An 18535-nucleotide genomic window follows, 5' to 3' on the forward strand; every position below is an offset into this window, starting at 1 on the left:
GAGCGGAGAGCGGCCCGCGCGCCAGCCCTTGGCAACCTCGGAGCAGTCGGGCTCCGGGAGGCAACTCCTTGGGAGCGCCCTGTCCAGGGTGCCCTCTGCGCTCTGCAGTGTCTTTCTCTCTGCCTGGGAGGAGGAGAAGAAGGAGGAGGAGGACGACGACGACGACGTCTGGTCCGGGCTGGGAGGTGGAGCAGCGGCAGCCGCCGCCGCCGCCGCCGCCGCCGCCGGAAAGGGAGAGGCAGGAGAGATCGAGACTTGGAAACCCCAAAGTGCCCGCGACCCTGCACGGCAGGCTCACGGCAGGCTCCCTTCCAGCTTCATGGGCAAAGTGTGGAAACAGCAGATGTACCCTCAGTACGCCACCTACTACTACCCCCAGTATCTTCAAGCGAAGGTAAAGGGGCGCCGGGGGCGGGGGGCTCCGGGGGCGCGCGCGCCGGTCGGGGCCCGTGCAGGGGCGCGCGCGGCGAGCCCCCGCCACCCCCGGCGGAGTTGATGGAGGGTTGCTAACTATAGCGCTGGCCTGGGCGGCGCGGGGCGGCGCGCGGGGCTGCGGCTGCCCGGGGAGCTGAGTGCGGGGATCGGGTTACAGAAAGCCGTGGGGGGAGAGACTAGACAGGAAAGAGCCGCCAGCCCCTTCCTGGCCCGGGAGGCGGGGAGGGTCGCGGGGCCGAGCGGCGCCCCTCACCGAGCGGTGGCTGCTCAGCCGCCGACGCCTGGGGCTCCGCGGCAGGACCCGCGGGCGGCGCGGCTTTTCGACCGACCGCTTCTCCTTGGGCCTCGCCCTGCGAGCAGTAACTCTTGCCTTCCCTCGGAGTGGTGCGCAGCCCCAGGGCCCCCAGGGACGCTCCTCAACCTCCCGCGCGCGCGATGACTGGGGCTTGAAGTGGGGGGACGGGACATTTTCTTCCCCGCCTACGGCCTTGCGCGCCCGCCTCTCGCCTTGATCTTTGTGCGGTGTGGCACTTCACCTGGTTACTGATTTCTACTTTTACGCTGGTGTTTTGGGTGAAAAAGTGGCCAAAGTTCACTCCCCGTTCACTGATGTTCCTTTTAATCTATCCTGTAGGTTTTGCAAAGGAAGGACAATGGGCAGATTTCAGTGCAAAGAAGTGACTTTATATTTAGTTTAGAAAAATGCTACCTTATATGTTGACCACAGTTCGATTTCCAGTGGTGCTTTCTCAAAAGTGGCCTTGACATACTCTTAGGTAACACAGCTGATGGATGACATGTAGCCATACAAATTGCGACTGACTTTCTGGGGACCCCGGGTACCTTGTTAGTGGGCCTGTCTTATTTTTTCAGTGAGATTTGAGGCATTCCGAACTCATTAAAATAAATATATGTATATATATATGGTGGGCCCATGAAGAGGGAGGGTTTCACTGCTTTGGAAGCTTCTTCCATAATTTGGGAGGGTTGAAGTTGGATGCAGCAGCCTTCTTCAGCGATTAGCATCTCCTATCACTACCCCAGGTGCCTTTCTAGATCACAAAAGAATCAAGTATGGATGCAGTGTCTGAACTTTCTTTGGTAGGTTGTAATCATGTCCTCCTTGCTGGCAGAGGACATTCCTGGCCTGATGCAAAGAATCTCTGATTCAATCTTGATAAGCTTTTCTTTCTTACAGTGTGTGTGGTCCGCGTTATGTACCTACAACATAGCTCTGTATTTTCTCATGTAAAAAAGGACACTTGTCAGCACTGAGACCAGAAATTTTCGAGTAATCAAGGACCTCCTTTTTGTTCCCCTCAATTCTCATCTTACTTTGGGTGGCCAGAAAGCAGCAAGATGGTAGAAGCAAGAATACTCATTCATTTCTGTGTGGTCCCCACATATTGGTTTTCAGAGACCCAAGGGAGGTGCTCATTTTTTGTGAGATACATTGTAAATACAGGTTGTTCAAAGAAATTTTGAGGTATAATCAATGCACTACCTTTTAGATATCATATATGTTTAATGCACTTGTTTAAATTATGCAGCATCGGGTGCCTAAAGGACAGCCTATTCAACATTTAACTATATGAATAATAAATAGATACACTCAGGTGAAGAAGAAAAAGGGCCATGTTTCTACAGGCACATTCACCTTAGTAATTTTTATGTACCATTAGTAAGTTAGAAACCAAGTACATAGCATTTAATATAGCTAATGCATTGCCATTTGGCTCTTTTTGCTCCGTAAATAATTGAAGAGAGAGACAAACGGCAAGAGCCTGCTCCAGTAATTAGGGTCGGATCCCAGAAAGCTTTAGGGCCCATTTTCTGAAAGTGTGCTTCCTGCATAAAGCATTTAATATTGATTTGTGTTACTGTAAGTGACATTCTCAAAACATATCTTGCTGTTTCTACTATGAAATTTGAAATCCTATTACTCGGAATTTCTTTGTTTCAGGAGAAAGACACACATACCGACTTGACCTATATAACGTGGTATTAAAGTTCGATAATTAAACCTAAATTCCCTACTGTACGTATCTTGATTATCCCAGAAAGGGGTATCTCCTAAAATGTAAAGTGACCAGATGCAGATTTTAGGTAAGCACAGTTTGGAACGCATAGCTTGTTTTTTCTCCTTGACGTATTTGCTGGTAACATGGTAGTGTGAGTCATTAAAAAAAAAAAAAGTGACTTCGTTTGATTGGTAGTTAGTTTAAAAACAAGTGTTGCCTAGTCTACCTAAAGAATTAATATTCTCACTTAGAATCTGTTGTCTACGGTGATGATCCTTGCCTATGTGTGTCTTTTAACCTTCCTGAAACATGCGATAGAAAACATCAGCCTGTTTAAAGTACAGTGATGTGTTTGCTGGTCAGGGTTGTTTTGAAACTTCCGTTTGGAAACTATATCAAAAACTAAGTAATGGCATGGTTGTTTACAAAGTGATATTTGACTTAAACTTGCAATCAGGAGACGGATGTGATGGTTTTGAATCAAGAAAGAATACATGGATGGGATTTCTTTTCAGCAGGAGGAATACATACCAGTTAAAATGACACTTGAGAATGAGTTTTGTTTTCCTATGTTAAGAAATTAACATATGTCAAATAATTCTTGAGTTACTCATCCAATTAGAGACTGTTGTAAATTTTATTTAGTATTTTTTCCTCATAAAGACATCTTGGTCACTTCTCCAGTTATAAACAACAACAACAACAACAACAACAATCTATGCAGTTCTATTACAGCGTGACCATATCAGCATGCTTTGTACTTTGACAGAAAGAGAAATCATTTGACAGGAATCATTAGAAAAGTAGTACAGCTGCATTACACATAAAGTAAATCGGAGGATGGTGTGGAAGGGCGGACATGGGCGGAAATGAGAAGATTGTGAAATTTTCTTAATATCTTAGTGTGGAGTAACATAGATTAGAAGTAACCTGATTTTACATGCTTGTTGGGTTTTTTTGTGTTTCTCTGTCAGGGTGGTCTTATCCCAGCAGGCTTTCTTTATCACCTGACACGTTCATTCTACGAGGTAGTTTGATGTAGCTTCGTAAATGTAAGCACATACCGTTCTGAAGGATTTTCTGAATTATAAATGACCCATGGTATATTATGAAAAATTAAATTTGGTATCCACTTTTCAGCTACACAGGAAAAAAAATCTGATAATTTAACATATTTTAGCCTAAAGATTTGTATGTGCACATTTTCAAACATTGGCTGTATTAATTTCACTTAGTATAAAGTCACTCCTCATGGTCTGTTTACTTCAGAGATCCTACAACCTACATTACTGCCGATGCATGTATGCAGATATATATGGGAATTGAAATACTTCTTATTTCTTTTGAAGAAAGGAAAGTACAAAATGTTCTTTACATGCTTAGCTAATATTTTGTACCAACTAAATGCAGTTTACACATTTGTGATATATGTTCATAGTTATCGAAAGATATTTCTATAAAACATACCATTTTGAAAGCTTGGTTTTTAAGTTTTTATGCATAAACAGTATTGTTGTCTATACACTAAAGAAGTCTTTCTAAAACAAAAGCTTCTTTTAAAGTTATCTTTATATAAGTGTATGCTAAAGAACATATCACCTAGCTTCAAAATATGAAAAATAATGAGTGATATAATTTGGGATTGTGTTAATAAAGGCTACCAGAACAAAGTAGTTTTTCTGTATTGAATTTTTGTGTGCATTAACGTTTTGTTGAATTCCTTAACTTTTACTTGGTACCCATATGACTATTGTGTCAATCTGTTTCTCTAGGGCTTAGGGTTTATGATTTGATACATGGAACGACTGAGTATAGTAGGGTGGTTTGGAGATACAGAGGCATGATATTAGAACTTAGGGTGCTTTGTGTCCTAACAAGTAACTGCGTTTATACAGCGAATAAAGTTTGCTTAAATAGATCAATACAGCCAAGTAATATTTTATACCCTGAATACACACCTTCGTTCCTTTGGTGAATGAGATAGTGTGGCTATCTAGAAGTGGTATTGGAACGCTCAAGGTCATGGGATGGTTAAAATGAACATGCATTGTAATGCAGTACTGTAGCATTCTTCCCCCGAGATAGCTGTTTCTTTTGGATTTTCCATAGCATCTATTATATTTTTATATGCTGGGAGCTAAATCTCAAGCTACTGGAAAGGAAAAGGAAAAGAGAAGTGAAGTAGGAAAGTTTTCAGTCATTTAGTGTTAGTATAACTAGATATACCTTACATGGTTGGCAATCTTGGTTTTGAGTTTAAGTTCAAATATGGGCAATTTCCATGTAATGCAGTTTCAAGAAAAAACATTTTAAAACTTTACTGATATATTGCTCAGACTTTGTATTTGGTTTAATGGTTTATTGGAACTTTAAAATTACCCCAGCTTACTTAATGAGTACTAAAATTTTAAGTTATGGGTCTTTTACCTAAAGACAAAAGGGTCTTTCTTTCTTTTATTAAATTGAGCATTTCCAGAAAATAAAATATTTCTCCCCATGTCTACTTAACCAGTAAAAATCATGTGAGAGAAATACGTACAATGGAAGGATAAGTGTTTAGTAAAGATGATACAGACACTTAAATATTGTTCATTGTTTTTAAGGATGAGGAATTTTTTTGTCCAGTTTGTTTTTTATTGGATGCTTAGTCTCACTAATGTTTACTCTCCCCAAGCATGGTCTTCTAGCCCACTGTACGTCTCTCTGCAAAGGATATCAACACCTCCCTAGTTTCTTGCTTGATTCACAAAACAGTAGGTGCTAAATAAATGCTTGTTAGTGACTATTATTATTCAGAGTAAGTACATGTGAATTTTTTTAGACCAGGAAAAAAATGTAGAACAAAATGTACAAATATAATAATCCAGTCTGATTTTCTATAGCAATCTCATTATTGTTTGATTTGCATTTTGATTTATTTTGTTACCATTTTGACAACTTTAAATTGTTTTATGGATTGAGTAAGATCCCTGAGAGGAATCACATATCAGTTGGTCAGTGCTTCATTTATGGAATCAAAAGTGCCGTTTTGTACATTCTTCATTAAAGCCTATGGTGCCAGAAAAAATATCTCATAGTATTATATTGAGGTGGGAAATGTTACATGTGATGAATTGGTGACTCAGAGCCTGTCTTTGTTTCCTATCAGTGGCCCCCACCAACATAATTGAAACTTCTTCCTGCTCAGTTTTCAAGAAAATCAGCTTCTTAAAGAAATGTATTTCAGACTCGGTAAAAACATGTATTCATTTAATGGATAACAACTAAAATATAAACTAGCATTGAGGTGTTCAGAGTTAGTCCTCTCTCAATTACTGACTGTTGCATAACCCTAAACATGACATTCAGCTACCTAGCTTGTTATCCCATTCATTGGGGTTAGAGGAATGAGCAGGAATGTATCAAGTTGCTCTGAAGTAGAAGTACTATATTTAATGTAACGTAGCTTTATTAAATAAAAGGTAGTAATGGTATGTGAGTGATTTAAATGTAATGCCATAGTATTTGGTGTCAGATCAAACCATATGTTCAAAATTGAACATTGGACTTGGAGATTTTATGTGGAATGAATTTAAATGTTCGGGCTTTTTTTTCTCTGTTGTTTTAATGGGTGGATAGTCAAACCTGATGGAAGTTGGTTGTGCCTCATGAAGGCAGCACTTGGATGATACAGACTTTTACCAGTGGGAGCTTGGCCGGGTGATACACAGCAAAATGTCTTCTTAGAACCGTGTGTGTGAAACATACATGCAAACTTGAGCACACACACTAATTTGGTAACAGAAACTAAACATTTCTTCCTAGGAAGGGGAAGTGTAAAGGGGATGGTGATGGTTAAGCTAATAACAAACTCAACACATATCTCCCATAGTTGAATTCCTTACTTTTTCTTAATGTATTTTGTCTCCTTAACATAATTATATGAATATCTTAATTTTTCAAATAAGCACTGGAAAAGAAGTGTGTCAAAGCTGGTGAGAGAGAGAGAAAGAGAGAGAGACAGGGAGAGAGACAAAAAGGCGGGGGGGGGGGGGCAAAAATCAACACCTAGTCCTCCTGGGGGAGAAAACATACAGAACTGAACGCTGTCCTTCTCTATACATTGTCTTTTAGCTAATTCTTAAATGGATGCATTTGTCATTTTAGAGGATGGAGAACAGTTTTCTAGATGATAAATATGAAAACCTAAATCCTAAAAGAGATTAGATGCTAATATAAACAGTTAATTTGCTTTTCACACTCTGGCATTTTAAACACAATGCCTGGTGGATGATTTCTAACATTGGCTGGAACATCTGTATTCTGGAATTAGGTTAAAGTTTTCAGCTGGTAGCTTGTTGAAAAATTGCTGAGGTTCATGAAGGACTGACATACCAACTAATCGGTTGTATTTTCTGAGTGATCCCAGAGCACCATTCTCTGCACTTGAAATTGGGAAAGGTTAGGGACTATAATAGCTGGTCCTTGCTCTCTAGCATCTCATCAGCTACCAGGAAAGACAGAATTGACACAATACAAGAAATAAGTGAAGAAAAATATTTACAAAATAGTACACCCAGGAAGGTAACGTATCAACCAGAAGTCTGAGCGACAGAGAAAGCCCTGAGATATACATCTGTGAGATTAAAAACACTGCCATTGTGTTTTGTGAGAAAAAGTAAAGGACATATAAAGGCCACAATAAACCTGGGAATTTTAGAAAGAAATTGGGGCTTTAGATTAATGAGTGAAAATGTCTTGAATTGATAATCAGCATTGTTTTGTATTTCTTGTGCTTTATAATCCTTTTATGAGTGCTTAGAATGTTAAAGAATAACACTTTTTTTGGTACTTTATGTTAACTCCTTCCCCACAAAGTTTCATATGCAGTTACCGTATTTTACATTGTTATTTTTCAAGTTTTAGGCTTATAAGTGTGCTACGAAGCCAACCTATTTGGGTTGTGACAGGCTGAGAATATCATGCTTAAGTGATGACATAATGGTTACACAGATTTGTTACTCTTATTGTTTTAAACCATTTGAAATGATGTTTATTTCTTCTAATTCATTAGGTGTGCTCACGGCAAAGGGAGAAAATGTTTTGTTATGCTGCTAATTACATCATTGTGTGCTTACAATCTACAAGTTGATAACGTATCTATGTGAGCTGTTATTTCTTTAGAAAATAACAGATTTTTTATTATTCATGATCTTTCATAGGTATAACTATTTTTTTCTCTAGCTTTAATTCTTCTAAAATAAGCTTTCTTCGCCTCTGCAAATGAAACGATGTGCTTCGAGAGTCACGTTGTCCTCTGGCCTCACTGGCCTCACTGGGGAACATAGAACCCTCCCCTCTCTGGCTGCCCACTGAACAACAGGTGCTACTGGGCTTCCTCCCAGATGAAGAGTGATTCCAGGGAAAGGTTTTGTGCAAAAAAACGAAATATTTTCACAGACATCACAAATAATTTTTACCGATCTTGTAGGAAAAGTAAAGTGCGTGGATCTGTTTTAGATGATACCAGTTTTGTTTTTTTTAATCAATTGAAAATTTTACTAATTAGAATGGGAAGAATTGGATGGATACATCATCATGGAATACTGTGCTCTCTTAACCTGAGTTTCTTGGGGGAGGGGAGAAATCAAAGTTGCCAAAAGGGAATTTTAGATTTTAAACTTCCATTTTTATTATGCTTAAGCTCTTCAAATGACACTATACCATTTCCCTTATTTAACAATTTTTAAACATGGTGATTTTGAGAGTTACCATTGGTAGTATATTTGTACTGGAGAACTTCTAAATCCTTCCTTACCTATAGAATAATACTAGCTGCTTGTAAAGTCTCAAATAAAATATTTGGTTGTAAGCAAGAGTGACATTTTATTAAAAATTTGTAATACCATCACCTTTACCTTTGTCTTCTCAACAGCATTTGGATTCATCAGTGAATAGGCTTTTGACAAATATAGACATTAATAAAAAGACAAATTTGGCAGTTTTTATTTTCAGGTCATTAACTGATATATTCTCAAAACTTTCTTTGCCTCCTGCAAAGCACAACTTTGATTAATTTCATTGTTTTAAAAATGGAAGCCTTAACGAAAAGAGGTTCCTAATCTCAGCCTCTTCTAGGTTTCATTCCACATGATTGTTTGCACTTTTATTTAAACAACAACAACAACAACAACAACAACAGCAACACAAAAGGAATTGGCTACTAGAACACTTTCTATAGCAAAAATTCTATAGCTGAAAGATGATATTTTTCTAGAGCTCTATGTGATTTGTTCAGTGATTGGGTATGACTTAACCTACAAGTGAATTGTTTTCAAGTTTGTTCTGAAAAGTTCACTTATCAGTTACGTAGAACTTAAAACTCATCTAACATATTTCATACATAAATTGTTATCCTTAGTGGTAGGGCCCACAGCCAACCTTTAAGAGCCTGTAAAAGTAATCCACTTTATAATTCACAGGTACCTGTTCCAGTACTAATCTCATCATAGAACCAAAGCACCCTTTTGGGCAATGTTTGGGGGAGGGACGCGGTGCATGAGTATTCACAGTTGAGATTCCAGGTTCCAGGAACCCATCTTTGCATCCTTTAGGGGGGTGGGTAGGTTTTCCTAACTCCCCTGACAGGCTGTGGGAAGACAAGAGCTCCCTGCAGTCCTTCAGTAGGGCTTTGAGCTTCTAGGACTTGGGGACTGGGTTCCAAGAAGAGATGGGAGGTGTGGCTTGTGAAGTCCTTTGAGGTGTGGACTCTGGAGCTTCTCACTGTGTGCGAGGCCCTGGGAGCCTGATTTATTCCTTATTCCCTGGGACACTAGCTTCCTACTCACCTATTTTCTTATGCTGGCCTCGGCGATAACACCCCCCCCCCCCAACCTCCAGCCCCAAAACTCACTTTAAAAAATGCAGTCCAAGGCTTTCTGCGTTTCATCCCTTGCCCCTCATTGACTAGATGATTACAACCTCACTGCTTTGCTCGCTCTCCTCCAGCATCAGATCAAGCAAACACCTTGTGAGGCTGGAAACAAGAAGGAAACAAAATGACAAAGAACAAACTGTCCAGTTCCATCACTTCTCTTATTTTCATCTAGTTCCGGTCCAACAATGGCCCATAACTCATAGGGGAACTCTAAACCTTGAGAATCTGATGACGGCACTTTCCCATTAACCTCAAATCTTTACCAGGACAGCCTGTGGAGCACAGGTTAAGAATCCTACCCTGAGAGGAAGTCAGAACGGAACCAATCTGTGCTTAAGAGGATGATTCGGACCATGGATCCCCTGGTATTTTGTTTCTGGAGTGAAGGGCCTGCAAAGTGGGAATGTGTGAGGGAAAAGCCCATGGGTTTGGGCGTTCTCAGGGTGTTTCCTCTTTCTTTTCTCCTTTTCCCCTACTCCCTTCTTCTTTTCCCTTCTCCCCTGCTCCTGCCCCCAGTTTTTCTTACTGCACATTAAGAGTAGTGTCGGTCTGGACTTACTTCTGACTAGCTACTGGTGTGTGTGCCACGCTACTGGTCTACCGGGGTGATTGTTGCGTTACAAGCTCTTCCCAAATCAGGGACCAAGTGTGTCTAACTTAACCTGACTGAAAAAAAAAAAATCTTTACTGATTCTTAATGCTGCAGATGATGATTAAGAATTTGCTAACTACAATTGCCTCTTTGAATCAGATTTTCCTTCTGAATCTTTATCCAATTTTATGTGGAAATTTAAAATAAAATTTTATTTGGCAGTGTATAAATGTTGTTACAGAAGTGCAGACATGATGTAATACTTTGAACAAAAGAGAACATAATTAGCATAATAGAAAGTATTTTGATGACCAATGCTACTCTTAATGAGATTAGAATTTAATTATGAGATAGTGAAATGGTAAACTGTTTACATTTTTCTTCACCCATACTGATATTTAAAGTCACAGAGAATCGTTTTTTTCTATTTCTTGGATATTTCACAAACTGATTCTTTATCTAGAAATAATTGCAAGAGTATTGTGTGTTTTTTACTTTGCTAAAGACTGAAAACAAGGTATGTTTCTTATTTGGTAGTAGTTCCTCAGATTTTCATTTTAGTAGCAGAAATCTTAAATGCTGATTTTGATTGCTTTTTTAAGGAATAGATGATTTCTTAACATATAAATAGGATTTTAAATGACAGTGGGTGATCTGTGGAGTTCTCTTTTACCCCTCTATCTCTGTCACAAAATTCAAATTCATGTTTCAGCAGTACAGGATGTTCTTCAGTGCACATCCTTTGAGCCTTCAAAATTTGATTTGACTGTGTGGTCTGACGATAGCGTGTGCAGATAAGTACATTGTGATAGTAATCTGTGTGTCTGGGCCCTAATGAACATCTGCTTTCTAGGGCGCCACGACAGCACCTTTCTTTGTTTTTCGTCCTTTGCCTTTTTGATTTGAATCTTGTTAAACCTTGAAAATGGGGCTGGTTTTCAATATGCAAATGTTCCTGTCTCCCTTTTTTGTGGGGGGGGGGCGGTGGGAAAGCCAGATATTTTAAATATGAATGAATTGGGAATTTAAAAGGAATCTGCAGAAAGCACTAAGCTATAGTTCTACCATTGACAACTCAGACTTATTGTACTTAAAATGATGTAGTTAAGATCATGTAGTTGGAACTACCTGGCAAATTTAATTAACTTCAGCAAACACTGAGCAGCCATCGTATTAGGCTCTGGGAGGTGCAAATATGTAAATAAGACATGATTTGTGCCATCATGGAGCACAATGGGATAATTTTGTTTACTTGTGTGTTTATTTAAAATTTTTATTGAGGTAGAACATACAGTGCACACATTTAAAAATTTTTTAATGTTTATTTTTGAGAGAGAGAGAGAGAGAGATAGAGCATGAGTGGGGGGAGGGGCAGAGAGAGAGAGACACACACACACAGAATCTGAAGCAGGCTCTGGGCTGTCAGCACAGAGCCTGACATGGGGCTTGAACCCACAAACCATGAGATCATGAGCCGAAGTCGGATGCTTAACCGACTGAGCCACCCAGGTGCCCCATATAGGACATGCATTTTAAATATATAGATTAAGGTATTCCTTAATCTGGGTGGCCACCCAGATCACTATATAGTATTTCTGGCACCCAAAAGGCACCCTCATTTCCTTCCCCAGTTTGTACTCCCCAAAGGTAACCACTAGTCTTACATTTATCTTTATATATTGGTTTTACCTATTCTTGTACTTCATAAAAATGAAATCCTATAGTATGTATCCTTTTTTGTCTAACTTCTTTAGTTCATTATTATTTTGCTTTGATTGATTCAGTCATGTTGTTATGTGTAGCAGTTGTTTGTTCTTTTCTTTGTTTAGAAAAATTTTTTTTTAATTTGAGAGGGAGAGAGCAAGTGCAAGTAGGGGAGAGGGGCAGAGGGAGAGAGAGAGAATCTTAAACAAGCTCCATGCTCAGTGCTGAGTCCAATGTGGGGCTGGATTCCACGACCCTGGAATCATAAACTCAGCTGAAATCAAGAGTTGGACACTCAACTGACTTGAGCCACCCAGGAGCCCCAGTTCTTTTTTTAATAGTAATTCCTTCATGGGGTATACCACAATTGATTTATCTGAGTGTTTTGATTATTTCAATTTGGGGCTAGTATGAATAAAATCGCTATAATTATTTTTGTTCATATCATTTGGTCAATATATGCACGCACTTGTAAGAGAGAAACTGGTATGTCATAGGGTATTTGTATGTTTGGCTTTGGTAGATATTACCAGTTTTCTACTCCCACTGGCAAAGCATGAGAAATGTGTTTGCTGTATATGTCACTAATACTTGGAATTCTCAGCCTTTAATTGTAGCCCCTCTGGTAGCTGGTATCTCATTATGGTTTTAATTTGCATTTCCCTGACGATTCATGATATTGAGAACTTTTTCATGTATCTGTTGGCTAATTGGTTATCTTTTGTCTTTTAAATGTCTTTTAAGTTTTCTGCTCATTTTTAAAAAATACTAGGTTTATTGAATATAACTTACATAATATACAACTCAACCTCTTGCTCACTTTTTATATTGAGTTGTCCTTTTTATTGGTTTGTAGGTTTTAATTTTTTTTTTTTTTCTGAGAAGGAGAGAGTGAAAGAGAGAGAGAGAGCCAGGGAGGGGCAGGGAGAGAGGGGGACAGAGCATCTGAAGTGGGCTCTGCACTGATAGCAGCGAGCCCCACGAGGGGCTTGAACTCGCAAACCACGAGATCATGACCTGAGCCAAAGTCGGATGCTCACCTGACCACCCAGATGCCCCAGTTTGTAGGTTTTTAAATATAGCCAGGATGCAAATCTTTTACCAGTATATGTATGAGAATATCTTATCCCAATTTCCAGTTTTCCCTTTAAGTGTCTGCTTAGTATTTTTTAATAAATGGAAGTTGTTAATTTTAATGAAGTCCAATTTGCCCACCTTTTATGAATATTACTTTTTGTGTCTGTTTAAGAAATCTTTGCTTATTTTAAGGTCATGAAGATTATATTCCTATATTTTCTTCTAGAAGGTGTATTTTACCTTTCACATTTAGGTCTGCTATCCATTTCTAATTAATTTTTGCATTTAGTGTGGACAGCGTCAGGATTCCTTTTTTGCTCCCATCCCAAATGAATATCTAGCTGATCCAGCACCATTTATGGAGAAGACATTTTCATGTTCCCCTTTGAATTTCAGTGTGGCCTTTGCTGTAAATCAGGTGACCACATTTATGTGTTTCTTTTTCTGGACTTTCTCTGTGATTCCCTATGCATCCTTGTGTCAGTACTACAGGGTCTTAATTACTATAGCAATAAATTAAGTGTATATACTTCAAAGTGGTCTTAACTATCCTAGATCTTTTGAATTTCTTTATAAATTTTAGAATCAGCTTTTCAATTTCCATAAAAATAAATATAAGATTTTTATTGGAATGGCATTAAATCTATATGTCAGTTTTTGGAGAATTGATATCTTCCAAACTGTAAATATATCTATTCTTATTTATTGATGAACTTACCACTTTGAAGTAATTGACAGTAAAATACAATGGAAAATATTTTTTAAATGCTCGTTCCAATAATTTTTTCAAGATCTATAGTATGATAGTTGCCTTAAACTCTGTTAAGAAAATTTTTTTTGAAAAGGGAGAGAATTGGGGCGCCTGGGTGGCTCAGTCGGTTAAGCGTCCGACTTCAGCTCAGGTCACAATCTCGCGGTCCGTGAGTTCGAGCCCCGCATCGGGCTCTGGGCTGATGGCTCAGAGCCTGGAGCCTGCTTCCGATTCTGTGTCTCCCTCTCTCTGCCCCTCCCCCGTTCATGCTCTGTCTCTCTCTGTCTCAAAAATAAATAAAACGTTAAAAAAAAAATTTAAAAAAAAAAAAAAAAAAGAAAAGGGAGAGAATATTTATGGACACCTGGGTGGCTCGGTTGGTTAAGCCTCTGACTCTTGATGTTGGTCATTTCAGGTCATTATCTCATGGTTCGTGGCTTCAAGCCCTGCATTGGGCTCCACACTGACAGCACATAGCCTGCTTGGAATTCTCTCTCTCCCTCTCTCTGCTGCTTACCTGCTGATGCTCTCTCTCTCTCTCTCTCTCTCTCTCTCAAAATAAATAAAACTTAAAAGAATTTTTTAAAAAGAGAGAATATTTATTAGAGATCAAAATTAATTTTGAAAAGTAGCTTACTAAAACACAATTTAAGAACAGATGAGGTTCTTTTTTTGATTTTTCTTGAATGCATTTCAAAGTATAACTGCATTTCTCCTTAATACTTCTTATTCTCCTTTTGAGACTTTTATTTGACATGACGTGCCATCATCTCGTCTTATATATTTATATGCATAATAATATATTGAAAATTGGTTTTGTTTGGAGAATTTTCTGTCACCACTTGTGATTTTGTAAGCGGCTCTGGAGACTGTGAAAACAGAGATTGGGAAGTGCTACTTAGGTATGAACTTCTAAGCAACAGGACATACTGCCTCATGAGCGTTGGCACCTTCAAACTTTTTCTTAGATGTTTTAAAAATCGTATACATATTTTTTCATGCTTTATTATTTAAGTTTTTTAAGCTTTGATTATTGCTGTATTCAGCCAGCCAAGAACAACTCCATAGAACTTTCAAAGCTTATTAGTTCTGGCTAGGTTAGCTTAGGTTGAGCAGGAGGTTGAATAGACGAGATTCTGGGAATTTGTAACATCCAGGAATCGCAGAATGTTAGAACTGGAATCAACTTTTAAGATAATCTGGTCCCGGCTACTCATTGTGCTGATGAGGAAAGCTACCCAAAGTAGAGAGACAGAACCTGAGCTCAGAGGGTCCGAGTCGGGGTAGGGGGGGTGGTGAGGCCTGATCTCACATGATTGGTCAGTGCCGTGGCCAGAGAGGAAGAAAAGAAAAGGGAGGCCACACACAGTTCTAGCAGTCATTCCAGGAAGTTAATCACAGAAGTCGATGAGTGTGAATGGGCCAGTGTCGCCAGCTGGTGCCTGATCAGAAACCAGTAGTGGTCACCGTGTCCGAGGTCACCCCAGCAGGGAGGGCCAGCGAGACTTCTGCACTTACTTCCACTGGCGTGGCTGCTGCTTCTGGTTTGCCAGAACAGTATCCAGAGCCGATTCTGCTTTGTTCTCAAGTTTCTAACCTTGCAGATTGGCTAGGAAGCCCATAGCCGGGCTCTGCTCATCCTCCATGGTGTTTGGACTTTTCGTGGCTTTGTTCTGCTTCCGGATTCCTCCATGTACCTGAGGGTCTTTGTTTTTATAGCCCTGAGTCTGGAGCCATGACCCTCTCACTTTTTCAGCATGCGTGGAGCCTTCCCATGTTAGCAAAATAGACGCTGAACTACTTCATTCTTGCTAACCTTTCTCTGTCCTGCCATCACTACCTGCTGTGACATGTTTGGTCACCACCGGAAACAAACAAACAAACAAACAAACCAGAGAGACTCTGATTAAACATCTCCTTTTTTGTTGAAGGTCAACCACTCTGATGGGAACTGCCTTCTTCCTAATGTCAAGCACACCCCACTAGTCTCCAGCGTGTCTTGTTTTTTCACGAGATATTTGAACATAGTTGGAAGCCTTCAGTACTCATCATATGATCAGGCTTCAGCAGCTCTGTTTTTCGTCAATTATGTGGGGAACCTTGGAAACACAAAATGCACAGTAGGTGGCATCGACAAGCCCGTTATACCGCTTGGACACAGTTTTTCCCTCATCCTGTTTTATCATATACTCCTCAAGTACACTAGCTGAAAATATCATGCCTGGCTTTATGCCATGCATTAGAGAAATCAAATACAGGAGAAATTGGGATATATTAAACAAATAAGAGAGAAAGATTTTTCCACAGTTTACAAAAAGACTCACTGGTAAAATGATTCTTGGTTCATTTACATGTTTCAGAGGTTGTTACAGGTACCTAAGTCTTTGACAGAAGGTATATTTAAAGTTAAAGCCATCAGGAACCATGCCCTATTAAAGATGTATTAGATACCAAGAAAACCAATTTGTGGAATAATTTAAGTCAGTTGGAAAGGATGAGTTTATTTTGTTATATTTGGTTTACACCCAACATCTTAGGAATGCATGGTTGAGTAAAGCAAGGTACAACCATAGCTAGTATTGTTTTTTCTCACTGTTTCAAGAATTCTCTGCACTGATTGGTTCAAACCTTTTTGTGTTTCTTCCTGTGAGTATGTGGAACCATAACTGGTAAACCCTGGAAGCCGTGGGATGCACAAAAGGAAATGGCAGAAAGGGCTGTGGGCGATTTAAGATCCTGTTAGTGCCTTTGTATGATCTGTAGGAAAACTTGGTTATTTGTGGACCATTGTTAGTTAACGACTGTCACAGTTAGGGAGGTTTCCAGACTGGTGGTATGTTTAAAGGTTGGGGAGACACATGTGTTTTTAGACATTTTAGGTGTTTTGTTTTTATTGTTGTTTTTGTTTACAGAGCAGTTGACTCCTCGGGCTACAAAGTTCTCTGAGGTGGATTGAGCCAATCACCTTAAAACATGTTGATCCAGCACGTTTTACTGTGAATAATGTTTGTGCATAAATTGCTCTGAACTCCCCAAACACAGCAGTAGCCTGTATTTGGATTTCCTTTACTTAATATTCAGCAGTGGAAGATGGGTGGGCATGCTTGACATTTTAGAAATCCTGTGCATTATCTGCCTAAGTTAAAACATACATGTTCGGGGCGCCTGGGTGGCTCAGTCAGTTAAGTGTCCGACTTCGGCTAAGGTCTTGATCTCGCGGTCCGTGAGTTTGAGCCCTGCGTCCTGCTCTGTGCTGACAGCTTGGAGCCTGAAGCCTGCTTTTGATTCTGTGTTTCCCTCTTTCTCTGCCCCTCCCTGGCTTGCGCTCTCTTTCTCTCTCAAAAAAAAATAAATAAAAATTAAAACAACAACAACAACAACAACAAAAACCATATGTGTTCAATGAGAGTAACTTAGAATATAAAAGGAAAGTTAGGATTCCAGTAACCATATGAGTAATTCTTATCCCTCCATAGACAGGGAGTTTCCTTTCTGGTCCACGTTTACTTCCTAAACCAAAAGTTTCTGGTTTTAGTAGCTTTCATCTAACTTCCTGAACATATGATGAAGATTTCGAGCACAGTTTTTTCACCCAGATTGTTAAGAATATACAGGCAGAGAATATAAAGGCAGAATATACAGAAATTGAGGCAGACATATCAAATTCTATATTGGTTATGTACTCACTGTTAGGCAGCTTATAAAATGTCTTTTTTACGATGTTTAAAATGAGACATGAGAGTTTACTAATTCGATTTTTCCTTTTCTTATTATATTGTAAATCCCACTAAGTGGGATTTCATTTAGACTATACTGTATAATAAATTTGCATTAGAATGTAATATCACTTACATGTTATAATGGAAAAAAAATGGAAAATGTTGGAAGATATCAGGAAAGAAAAAGTGTAGCATGAAATTAAAGAAGTAGTAATAGTTTAACATAACGTTTTGTTAACAGTAATTTGTATATCTATGGTTTCCTTTATAAGAATGTAAGATTCTAAGACAGAAAATATATCTTATTCATGTTTGTGCCTATTAAATGCTTTGCGTATAGTAGGTACTTAATAAATGTTGATAAAATTGAATCCATATCTTGTGTCTAACATGACAAAGAGAAATATGAAGCATAGACAGAATGCTTTAGGGATGGAATGCTTCTGCTTAAAGTACACATATGATTAGGATAAAAATGGGCTGTTAGTCTAAATCACCTAAAGAATTTTCTCAATCTTTAGCTTTACTATTGGACTCCTTGTTCACGCCCAGACTCCATCACTGCTATTAAGCTAGTTTGTCATTGTCATATAAGCACTTCATGAAGTACAAAAATGAAATACTCAATGACTGCCTTAAGTTACATATAGTGAATATCATGCGTTTAGAAATGGAAGGCACATTAAAATGTCTGCTCTTGTCAGTATAATTATGTATTTATTTTATTTCTTTAGAGAGAGAAAAGAGAGAGAGAGCACGAGTGGGGGAGAGGGGTAGAGGGAGAGGGAGATAGAGTGAAGGGGAGGGGCAGAGGGAGTGAGAGAGAGAATCCTAAGCAGGCTCCACCCTAAGTGCAGAGCAAACACGGGTCTTGATCTCATGACCCTGGGATCATGACCTGAGCTGAAATCAAGTGTTGGATGCTCAAACAGCTGAGCCATCCAGGTGCCCCTATCAGTGTAGTTTTATAAATAATAAAAGGATGGGGCATTATTATTGAAAAGCACTTAAATTTTTTTAAAAGGGCTACATTTCTAAGAAGTGTAGTTTCTTAGGATTAGCTGGAGGTCTCCCAGGGCCTAGAACTGTGGGTGGAAGGATGAGTGTTATATTTGTCAAGGTTCTCTGGCAGGAAGCATAACAGTATATACTTAACATATACTTAAACTTGGTATTTAAAGGATGTTTAATAAACAAGAATGTTTGTAAATGTGTTGGCAGAAATTAGGGAAACGAAAAAGAGATAATGACATATTCTGAGGCCAGCAAAAGATGGGCACCTTTACTAAGCTGGGTCTGAAGAGCTAGGTTGGAAGCTGT

The 18535-nt window shown here is 39.2% G+C and overlaps 1 protein-coding gene across 5 annotated transcripts in view; it reads left to right on the forward strand.

Annotated features, from left to right (window-relative positions):
- Positions 1–232: 232 nt before the first annotated feature.
- Positions 233–18535, forward strand: part of RBMS1 (RNA binding motif single stranded interacting protein 1) — a 217522-nt gene continuing 199219 nt past the window's right edge. For all 5 annotated transcript variants that reach the window (XM_049616129.1, XM_049616135.1, XM_049616132.1 and 2 more), the window contains exon 1: positions 233–394. In XM_049616129.1, coding sequence (XP_049472086.1) covers positions 320–394 — 75 coding nt within the window. In that variant the 5' untranslated portion in view covers positions 233–319. The remainder of the gene's footprint in view (positions 395–18535) is intronic.

Source organism: Panthera uncia, assembly GCF_023721935.1.
Source record: "Panthera uncia isolate 11264 chromosome C1 unlocalized genomic scaffold, Puncia_PCG_1.0 HiC_scaffold_3, whole genome shotgun sequence".
Classification (NCBI taxonomy): Eukaryota; Metazoa; Chordata; class Mammalia; order Carnivora; family Felidae; genus Panthera; species Panthera uncia.